Raw genomic sequence first — 11,301 nt, forward strand, 5'->3', positions numbered from 1 at the left:
AGGCTGGCCTCGAACTCAGAAATCCGCCTGCCTCTGCCTCCCCAGTGCTGGGATTAAAGGCGTGCGCCACCACGCCCGGCTAATTTTGATTGTTTTAAAACATAAAATATCATTTAGGAGATTTGGAGATGAAGGACATTTAATAATTCCAACACTCCCTAGGAGACATGTATCATTTGATGTTTCAGTTTATAAGTTGAATTTTTTTGGTTTATAATGAAGATATTGTTGGTTTAAAGCCGTGTTCTGGATCTTTCTTTTTGTAGGAATTGGCATGTAAGATGGCCCTGGAACTTCTTACCCAGGAGTTTGGTATTCCAGTTGACAGACTCTATGTCACTTACTTTGGTGGGGATGAGGCGGCCGGCCTAGAGCCAGATTTGGAGTGCAGACAGATCTGGCAAAATTTAGGGTAAGAGAGGAATTGGAGAAGTGGTTCGGTAGTTGAGAGCTCATAACTGCTCTTGCAGAATTTTTTTTTGAAATTCTTTATCTTAAAAAGGTAGCAGAGAGGGGTGGTGCAGATAGGAGTGTAACCCACTACACTAAGAGAGGTTTCTAAGTTCGGGATGATGGGGATGGAGAGATGGCTCATCAGTTAAGAGCACTGGTTGCTCTTTAAGAGGTCCTGAGTTCAATTCCCAGCAACCACATGGTAGCTCACAACCATCTGTAACATGATCTGATGTCCTCTTCTGTGCATGCAGATAGAGCACTCATACATTACACAAATTTCTTGAATGAAAAGAGGGGGAAGGAGGGAGGGAGGGAGGGAGGGAGGGAGGAAGGAAGGAAGGAAGGAAGGAAGGAAGGAAGACAGACTGATTCAGGACAGTTACTCACCCACCCCAACCTTTCCCTCTTTACAGTGAGTTCCAAATATACACTTAGGTATATAACTATACCTCAGCCACTTGGTATTTAATTATGAAGTTTCATGTGACACCCATGTTTGATGACATACCTATAATCTTTATACCCTGGTGGCAGAGAGGCAACAGGATCCTGAGTTCGGGACCAGCTTTGGCTACATAGCAGGAGAAAACCGTGACCTCTGAAGGAGTGCTTGCCAGGCAGTGGGACTTACTTCTTCATAAGGACTCATAGGGATGCGTTGTGTGGTAGAAGCAAGTCTTGGAGGGATTTCTGTCGACGGCTTCAAGTGGGTTTCTCTTCTTCATTCCGTGCAGACTGGATGAAGCCAGAATCCTCCCTGGCAACATGAAGGACAACTTCTGGGAGATGGGTGACACGGGCCCCTGTGGTCCCTGCAGCGAGATCCACTATGACCGCATTGGTGGCAGGGACGCCGCACACCTTGTCAACCAGGATGACCCCAATGTGCTGGAGATCTGGAACCTCGTGTTCATCCAGTATAACAGGTAGCGTGGGCCCTGCTCCTCCCTGCTATGAGCAGTTCCTTTTCTTCTTTTTTTTTTTTTTTTTTTTTTGGTTTTTCGAGACAGGGTTTTTCTGTATAGCCCTGGCTGTCCTGGAACTTACTTCGTAGACCAGGCTGGCCTCGAACTCATAAATCCGCCTGGCTCTGCCTCCCGAGTGCTGGGATTAAAGGCGTGCGCCACCACGCCCGGCGTGAGCAGTTCCTTTTCTTAACCAGACCTTCTTGGCTAAAGGTTGTCTGCGATCTTTACTTTTGGAGCCGGAGAACGGCCCTGCGCTTCAGGTGCTCCTGGACTCTCTGGGCGCTGGCAGGCTTCCGATGGCTCCCTGGGACGGGGTGGACCTATATAAAAACCAACCTTATCTCACAGAATGTCTTCCTGAACCGTCTGTCTGCTTCCTACTTAAGAATAAGGCTCTGTGTGTGGTGGCGCACGCCTTTAATCCCAGCATCCAAGAGGCAGGGGCAGGCTGATCTCTGTGCGTTTGAGGCTAGCCTGGTCTACATAGTGAATTCAGGGCTATGTAGAGAGACCCTGTCTCAACACCGTCCCCAATCCTAAAAAAACAAGACAAGGAGGCTGTGTATGTATTCACACCCCTCCTTCACAAACCAGACAATGGCAAATGGTGAATAATGGCAACTTTCCAACAATGCTAAATGAGTTTTAACCTATGGCCCAGAAAGGAATAGCCCGGGGCCCGTTCCAGCTTCCTTTCTGTATCTGTCATTCAGGGAGTCGGATGGTGTTCTGAAACCTCTTCCCAAGAAAAGCATCGACACAGGGATGGGCCTAGAGAGGCTGGTGTCTGTGCTGCAGAACAAGATGTCCAACTACGACACCGACCTTTTCGTGCCTTACTTCGAAGCCATTCAGAAGGTATTGATCAGGTTGTGAACATGGACGCTTCTATGGGGGTCTGCAGGGTGGACTTTGAGCACTGACGTCATAGGTGAATGGCCACAGTACTTGCTGCTGTCTGCCTGCACCGTTACTGTCAACGTGCCCTCTCTCTGAGTAAAGGCACGCTGTGCCATCTGCCAGGGCTAGGGCGTGTGGCGTATGGCAGGATAGTCATCTTCTCCAGACCTCTTCACCCTCTAGGAGCCTGCTGTGTGAGGCAGCAGGGGCAGGACTGTCTCATTGGCCCCCTCTCTGGTCACCTGTAGGGCACCGGCGCCCGGCCGTATACTGGGAAGGTTGGTGCCGAGGATGCGGACGGCATCGACATGGCCTACCGGGTTCTGGCTGACCACGCCCGGACCATCACTGTGGCGCTGGCTGATGGCGGCCGGCCTGACAACACAGGACGGGGGTGAGTCGGTCACACTGTGGGCAGGGTCTGGGCTGATAGCGTGCATGAGTGTTCTGACTGGAACTCAAAGCCATACATGATTACTGTTGCGTTGTTGTCTTTTGTGTAGTGGAGGGACCCCCTCCTTTTAACAGCTAACGGTGTTTTAATGTATTTTAAGGCGACACTATTTAATAGTTTTTACTAAGTAGGAGGTAAAGCTGGCACTAAAACCATCAGCTAGGTCTTGGCAGAATAGGGATAGATACTGACTCAGCCCAGGAAACGGCATTCCTGACTAGGCGGGCTTGGGTAGCTAAACAAACTCTCTGCATAAGCAGAGGAAACAAAAAGCTGATGTTTTAAAGGAGCTACTGTGGGCCCCTCAGCTAGGGGTGTCTCCTAGCTAACACTAAGGTCTGCCTCTCACAGGTACGTGCTGAGACGGATCCTTCGCCGAGCTGTTCGATATTCCCATGAGAAACTGAATGCCAGCAGGGGTTTCTTCGCTACATTGGTTGATGTTGTTGTTCAATCCCTGGTGCGTAGAAAAGTCTCTGCTTTTATCTTTTGTGCTGAGGCCATAGTCTAAGAGGGATACGGTGGGTGGTAATATTCTGTGAGTGGACATTTTAAGAGAGACCATGGAGGCCAGGGATGGCGGTGCACACTCTTGATCCCAACACTTGAGAGGCAGAGGCAGATGAGTTTGAGGCCAGCCTGATCTGCACTGTGTAAGTTATAGGCCAGCCAGGACTGCATATAGAATGAAGCCCCATCTTAAAAAGGAAGGAGGGTGTTTCATGGAATAGTCTGGTCACACTGAACCTTTTCTGTCAGGGAGATGCATTTCCTGAGCTGAAGAAGGACCCAGATATGGTGAAGGACATCATTAATGAAGAAGAGGTCCAGTTTCTCAAGACGCTCAGCAGAGGGCGGCGCATCCTGGACCGAAAAATTCAGAGCTTAGGAGACTGCAAAACCATCCCAGGTGAGGCCCAGTTCTCCCCTCTCACTGCCAAGGTTGAATGTACCTTACCTAAACCGCTTTTGGTAAAGTAAGACTTGGAGCAAAATGAATTATAAGAGAATTTACTGGGGCTGGAGAGATGGATGGCTCAGGGGTTAAGAGCAACGACTGCTCTTCCGAAGGTCCTGAGTTCAGATCCCAGCAACCACATGGTGACTCACAACCATCTGTAATAAAATCAGATGCCCTCTTCTGGGGTATCTGAAAATAGCTACAGTGTACTTACATATAACTAAAAAAAAAAACAAATCTTTAAAAGAATTTACTGTGGTAAAACTTCAAACAATACAGAACTGAACATCTTTTTCAAATATGTTTCTCAGAGGTAAACTATTAGTTGCAAGATGTCTGCTGTAATCTCAGCACTGTAGCTGCCAAGGCAGGAGGAGCCCAAGGTCAAGGCCAGCCTCTGGGCTACATAACAAAATCTTATCTCAAGAAGAAGCCACAGAAAAAAAAAAATTAGTGTGTAATCAATGCTTCAGGATTTTTTAATCTGTTTGCATGAAATTGCAAGTAGGTGTTTATGTCTGCATATTTTGCATATAAATGTAACATGTGGAGTCCACATTGTCTTTCATCAGCTGAGAAAATTAATTTTAAAGGTTTTTTTTTCCACGAAATGTTTTGCCTCTTTTTAATTGGGGGGTGGGGGGGTGGGGTTTGGCATGTGAGTGTAATGCCCACAGAGGACAAGAGAGGGCGCTGGAACCCCTGGGAAATGATAGGTATTTGTGAGTAGCCGGACATGGATACCCAGGTCCTCTGCAAGAATGACAAGTGTGCTCTAACCTCTGAGCTATCTCTAGTTCTGGTTATTTCCACCTTATTGGAGTGGAGTGTTTACAGAGAAAGGTTAAAGAACTCACTCACAGTGCTCTGATTAGGAAATAGAAGTTTACCAGGAGACCCTTTATCCTTCAGTCCTAAAAGCCTTACTTACCTCCATTCACACCTGTTCCTCTCAGCAGCGCCCTGGGAGGGCGTGGCGGGAAGGAAAGGGTCTGTCTATGTCGTTTTGACACAGTTCCTTTGTGTGTACTGCGCAGGCGACACCGCTTGGCTCCTCTATGATACTTACGGATTCCCAGTGGACCTCACTGGATTGATTGCTGAAGAGAAGGGCCTGGTGGTAGATATGAATGGCTTTGAGGAAGAGAGGAGACTGGCCCAGGTAAGGAGTGTGAGGGGTGACTCGTAAGCACCTGTCTTCCCTTCTCACTCGCTCACCCCCATCTTTGGGACCGCTTTCTCTTTCTGAAGAAGAAACAACCCCTATTTCTCTTACCACCAACACCACAAAAAGGAAAGAAAGAAAGAATATGTAGAATGAGATGAAGGGCAGCACCTGCTCGGGGACCAGGCAACTGAATTCCCTTCCTTTAAGGTCTCCCCCACCCCCAGAGCAGTGAAGCTTGGCTGGAGGCATCTTCCCTGGATGGTTTACAAATGTGTTAAAGCATTTTTAGTTTTCACAGCTAGGGGTGGATGTTTCCCGTTATCTTATTGGTAGAGCCTCAAGATGCCACTCAGTGTCCTGGCATGAAAGAAGACAGCCCCCAAAGCAAAGGCTGGTCTAGCCCCAAATGCCAGGAGTATAAAGATTAAAGACATTATTCTTAGTTTTTCTTTGGTCACAGTTTTTGCCAAGGCTCAGTTCTCTCTTCTCCTAGACTGACATAATTAAGGTTTTTTTTCTCTCCTGTTTTGACAGCTGAAGTCACAGGGCAAGGGAGCAGGGGACGAAGACCTCATCATGCTGGACATTTACGCTATTGAAGAGCTCCGGGCAAAGGGTTTGGAGGCCACAGATGATTCTCCAAAGTATAACTACCAATCAGACTCCAGTGGTAGCTACGGTAGGCTGAGCCTTCTGCTTCCATGCTGTCTGCCTTTCCAAGAGATCACTCTCAAGGTGCCCAGCGGGTCATGCTGTATGGTTATACTCATAGGCACCCTTGGCTGGTGGTCTCCGTAACTATTTTGAAATATAGTTACAGAAAGTTGTTTTGTTTTTGTTTTTTTAAATCATGGGGAGGTTCCAGCTACTCTTAAACCAATTTCCCTTATTTGGTAACATGTTGCAGAATAAAGAAAGCTGACTTTAAAACAGTCACAGTCATAGTAGCTGTTGAACCCTGCACACTCATAGAAAATCTAAATAAACAAATAGATGTGCAATAGATGGGCCTGCCTGGCAGAGATCTTCTTATACCAAAATCTACATAGTGAGGCTGTCTGTTTATTTGTTTTGTTTTGCTTCCTTGAGACAAGTCTTACTATGTAGCCTAGGCTGGTTTAGAACTTCCTATTTAGACCAGGCTGGCCTTGAACTCATAGAAATCCACCTGTCTTAGCCTCCCAAGTGCTTAAGATTAAACACACATGCCACTGTGCCCAGCTCAAGTCCCATTACCTTTAAGTGTGTGTGTGTGTGTACGCGTCTGTATGTGGGTGGGTGGGTGGATGGGTGTGAGAGAGGATTTGAACTAGAGACTACTATAATTATATGAGACAGAATTAGATTTACCAAGTTTGTGTCTAAGATACAGAGTGACCAACTGTCCAGTTTGTTCAGAAATGTCCCAGTGTTAACACTAACAGCCTAGGAAACCCCCGAGTTTCAGAAACTAGAACCCTGAGCAGTGATTCCCTGGTGGAGGATCAGTGTGCTAGTTCTTTTATAAAGTCCAATGGGCTGGTTTTCAAAATACAAATAGACAACTAGGACCTGAATATTGAACAATAGAATTTAGCAAAAAGCAACTAAGAATGTGTGATTGGAGCCAGGTTTGGTGGTGTGTGATTTTCATCTCAGCACGCAGGATGCAGAGGCAGGTGGATCTCTGTGAGTTGGAAGTTATCCTTCTATACAGAGAATTCCAAGCCAGCAAGGGCTACTTGCCATGACCCTGTCTCCAAAAAAAAGAAAAAAACAAAAAGGACTACGTGAGCTGGGCTGGGGCTGGGAGCTCTGTGGAGCAGTGCTTGGGTAACGTGTGAGGGTCTAGATTCAATCTTTAGTCTCAGCACAGACATGGGATGATATATCACCAGTCACTGACCTGTCTCCCCCTATCTCTGCATCTGTTGAGCAGTGTTTGAGTGTACAGTGGCTACCGTGCTTGCTCTGCGTCGGGAAAAGATGTTTGTGGACGAGGTGGTCACTGGCCAGGAGTGCGGAGTGGTGCTGGACAAGACCTGCTTCTATGCGGAACAAGGAGGGCAGATCTACGATGAAGGCTACTTGGTGAAGGTCGACGACAGCAGTGAGGATGTAAGTAAGGCCAAACTCTCTCCTGTTAGCCGTGGAAGGCAAGCGGGGGCTGGGCGCCTTCTCTTTCTCCTTCACATTCTGAGCCTTGGGGACACTGACTTGACAGATTTTTTTTTTTGGTTTTTCTAGACAGGGTTTCTCTGTGTAGCCCTGGCTGTCCTGGCACTCACTTTGTAGACCAGGCTGGCCTCGAACTCAGAANNCCGCCTGCCTCTACCTCCCGAGTGCTGGGATTAAAGGCGTGCGCCACCACGCCCGGCTTGACAGATGTTTTTATTTTATTCTTTGGTTGGTATTTCTTCTGCAGCCAAGAGGGCTGCTTATTAGACCTGTTGCTGTCTCGGTTCTTAGGTCCTAAGGGATCTTTGCAGCCTGGATGCAGATGCTAACACTTACTTCCTAATGCTTCCTTATGCATAAGGATAAGGACTGTTTCACTTGCTGATTGGTATTCTTTTTTTTTTTTTTTTTATTAAAGATTTATTTATTTACTATATGTAAGTACACTGTAGCTGTCTTCAGACACACCAGAAGAGGGCATCAGATCTCATTGCGGATGGTTGTGAGCCACCATGTGGTTGCTGGGATTTGAACTCTGGACCTTCAGAAGAGCAGTCGGGTGCTCTTACCCACTGAACCATCTCACCAGCCCCCCTGATTGGTATTCTTTGTTGGGCTTTTGAGGCAGAGTCTTACACTTATAGCCCAGGTCAGTCTTGAACTCCCAGTAAGCCTGCCTCAGCCCTTCCTGTGTTGGGAGTAGAGGTAGGGCTTCACCATGCCTGGCAGAGATCATTCTTGAAGGACAAACATTCTGAGAAAACTCAGCCTCTAGTGTGGCCACTGCTGGCTGTTGGGTCTCCTTTAGCAACGGATTCCTGCAGATAGGATAGGATCCATTTCATGGGATTTTTAAGATGGCGCTTGCTGAGGAAGCAGCTCACTTTTAGAGCACTCCCTGGAGTCCGTCCCCACACTGTATAAACCTGGGAGTGGGCTGTGAGCATGTGATCCCTGCGCCTGAGTGAGAAGACAAGGTTAAGAGGCAAGTTCACCCTAGGCTGCCCAGTCTATCACAGGGCAGTGTGTGCATCATCTGACAGTAGGGGTATATACACGCATGAAGAGAGAATTGATAGATTTGGAAATTTTACTTACTTGTTGGTGGCTATCCTTGACCCTGCAGAAAACCGAGTTTACAGTGAAGAATGCTCAGGTCCGAGGCGGGTACGTGCTGCACATAGGAACAATATACGGCAACCTGAAAGTGGGAGATCAAGTCCGGCTGTTTATTGATGAGGTAAGTTGCATATGTTGGTCCACATTTGATGTATATTTACTTATTTAGTGAGACAGTCTCTTGAGTACTTTGTAGTTAAAGCTGGCCTTAGGGTCATCCTGTTGTCCTAGTCTCCCAGATGCTAGAATCATGTGCCTGGACCACCCTGGTCAGCTCCCCATTTGATCTTAGTTTTAATTATTTTTAATATTTTTTTTAAATTCATTTTTGGCTTCTTTTCAAGACAGAGGCTATCTGTAGAGCCATAGCTTTCCTGGAATTCACTTTGTAGACCAGGCTGGCTTCGAACTCCTAGAGATCTGCCTGCCTCTGCCTCCTGAGTACTAGGATTACAGGCGAGCACCACCATGCCCGCCTGTTTTTAGTATCTTGTCTCTGCACATGTGAAAGCACACATGTGGAGGCTGAGGCCAACCTGGAAGGAGTCAGCTCTTACCAAGTGGGTTCTAGGTATTGAACTCAGATTGTCAAGCTTGGTGGCAAGCGCCTTTGCCTACTGAGACCTTTTGTTGGCACCTCCTAAGTGACACTGTTAGCAAAGTACAGTGGCAGTGCAGGTGCATTTTGTAGATTGATTGGGATGAAGCTAAAACCCTCAAGCCTATTTGGTCCCAAGTTAATCTTTTCGTGAGTGTTATTTATCCTTTGACAACTTCACACGTGTATACAGTATACCTTGGTCGTATCCTCTAAAACATTCCCTTCTCCCATGGGTTGCTTTTCAGACTCCATCAACTTTTCAGGAGTCAAGGAGCTTATTTATATTAAGAACTAGTGGGGCTGGAGAGGTGGCTCAGCGGTTAAAAGTACTGACTGCTCTTCCAGAGGTCCTGAGTTCAAGTCCCAGCAACCACATGGTAGCTCACAACCATCTGTAATGGGATCTAGTGCCCTCTTCTGGTGGTGTATCTGAGGAGAGTGACAGTGTACTCTTAGAGATACAATAAATGAATCTTTAAAAAAAAAAAAAAAGAACTAGGAACTCAGGCACTGTGTGGGCACACCTGCCATCTTTGTGCTTGGCAGGAGGATCAAGAGTTTGAGGTCAACCTTTGGGTTACACAGTGTGACTCTGTCTCAAAAACAAAAGAAAGCTGGGTTCTGTTGCATGAGACAGACGTCTAAAGTAATAGCTGGAAAGCAGGCGGCAATGTGTGTTTCATTACATAGACGTTCCAGGGCCAGCTTGTCATCGCTTACTGCTCAGCCCTAGGGTGTGCTCAGGATTTGGTTTCATGGACCAAAACGGTAGTTGTAAGGTGCGTTGTTCGGGCCTGAGGTTCAGTATGAAGCACAGTTTCTCAGCTGTGAGGTGGTACTGCATGTTTAATGTGTGCAAACAGATAAATGGAGTTGTGTTCCAGTAATCCTAGTTACAAAACACTATCAAAACCAACAAGAGGCTGGGCATGGGGGCTCAAGCCTTTAATCCCAGGAGGCAGAGACACATGGGTCTTTGAGTTCCGGACCAGGCCTATCTCCTAAAAACCAAAATCCAAACAACCAGTCAGAAGTGGCCCATCAGCCCTAGTTTGTTATTCCTGTTGTAAGCCGAGGAAGGAGAGGGCGTGGTCCATCCCTCACTTCTCACACCCTCATGTCCAGAACTGAGGTATATGCCCACTCTATGAAGAAAGCTGAGCAACCTTATATTCAACAAAATGTTCTAGCACGTGCGGACAGCTCCATAGCTTCCATCTCTGCCCTCTGCAGCCCCGGCGGAGACCCGTCATGAGCAACCACACAGCTACACACATCCTCAACTTCGCCTTGCGCTCAGTGCTCGGGGAAGCGGACCAGAAAGGTTCACTGGTTGCTCCTGACCGCCTTCGGTTTGACTTCACTGCCAAGGGAGCCATGTCCACCCAGCAAATCAAGAAGGCTGAGGAGATTGTCAATGGCATGATTGAGGCAGCTAAGGTAGGCTCTCTCATATCGGAGGAGTTCTGGCGACTGAGGTGCACTCTTCCTGTACCATGGCTTTCTGTCATGGAGGCTCAGCGATCCAGATGTTCCCGCTCTGTTGTACCATGTCCTGACCGTTCACAGAGATACTGAAAGCAGCCTTTCCCTAACTGTCTTTATAGTGGTGGTGTCTTTGATTTCCTACCTCCTTAGACAAAGCAGTGTTCTTGTAGTTACGTACAGTGTTTGCCTAGTGGTTTAACAAAAAGGTTAGAAATTCCTGTCTGATTTTCATTGCTTTAACACAGGTTGTTATTTCAGAGGGCTCAGGGTGTGTATCAGACACAGTGGGGTTACAGCTTTAGAGCCTGGATACAGGCCCAGATTCTCGCCAGGCTGCTTCCTTGCCTTCAGAGGTTTTTCCAGCTTTTTTTTTTTTCTTCTCTCCTGTCTTCTTTGTATGGCAGCCTGTCTACACTCAGGATTGTCCCCTGGCAGCAGCAAAAGCCATCCAGGGCCTTCGAGCTGTGTTTGATGAGACCTATCCTGACCCCGTGCGAGTCGTCTCCATTGGGGTCCCCGTGTCAGAGCTGCTGGATGACCCGTGCGGGCCTGCTGGCTCCCTTACTTCTGTTGAGTTTTGTGGAGGAACGTGAGTAACTTGGCAGGGACAGCAATAGATGGGCTCTCCTGCGTCTGGCATCCCCCTTGGGGATGGGAAACTAGGCTAGGTCAAAGGTCATTCCCTTATTGATTTGATCTGTCGTGCTTTGGAGGGGACTCGGGGCCTCACGGATGCTAAGTGAGTGTTCTTCCATTGGCCCTCGGACTCCCATTTTCTAAGGGTAAAATGAAGCCCTCAGAAATGGACTTCCAAATAAGATTTCCAAGAATCTTCACTGTCAGACCCCTCGGTGGTGAACATAAGCATGTCTTGGGTTTCTAATGAAATGTTCTTCCCAGGGTGAGGAGATGAAGACACTCTCGGCGCAGTCTTTTTTTTTTTTTTTTTTTTTTAAGATTTATTTGTTTACTTTATGTATATGAGTACACTGTTGCTGTCTTCGGACACACCAGAAGAGGGCATCAGAT

General features: G+C 47.3%; 1 protein-coding gene across 1 annotated transcript in view; it reads left to right on the forward strand.

The window, feature by feature from the left end:
* The window catches only part of Aars (alanyl-tRNA synthetase), a 23,333-nt gene that overhangs the window by 7,996 nt on the left and 4,036 nt on the right, over window positions 1-11,301 (forward strand). The window contains exons 4-15 of the mRNA XM_029480692.1: window positions 267-412; window positions 1,191-1,382; window positions 2,138-2,282; window positions 2,573-2,718; window positions 3,130-3,238; window positions 3,538-3,688; window positions 4,777-4,901; window positions 5,442-5,586; window positions 6,826-7,004; window positions 8,191-8,304; window positions 10,018-10,224; window positions 10,677-10,861. Of these exons, the coding sequence (XP_029336552.1) occupies window positions 267-412; window positions 1,191-1,382; window positions 2,138-2,282; window positions 2,573-2,718; window positions 3,130-3,238; window positions 3,538-3,688; window positions 4,777-4,901; window positions 5,442-5,586; window positions 6,826-7,004; window positions 8,191-8,304; window positions 10,018-10,224; window positions 10,677-10,861 (1,844 nt within the window). The remainder of the gene's footprint in view (window positions 1-266; window positions 413-1,190; window positions 1,383-2,137; window positions 2,283-2,572; window positions 2,719-3,129; window positions 3,239-3,537; window positions 3,689-4,776; window positions 4,902-5,441; window positions 5,587-6,825; window positions 7,005-8,190; window positions 8,305-10,017; window positions 10,225-10,676; window positions 10,862-11,301) is intronic.

Source organism: Mus caroli, chromosome 8, assembly GCF_900094665.2.
Source record: "Mus caroli chromosome 8, CAROLI_EIJ_v1.1, whole genome shotgun sequence".
In the NCBI taxonomy this organism is placed as follows: Eukaryota; Metazoa; Chordata; class Mammalia; order Rodentia; family Muridae; genus Mus; species Mus caroli.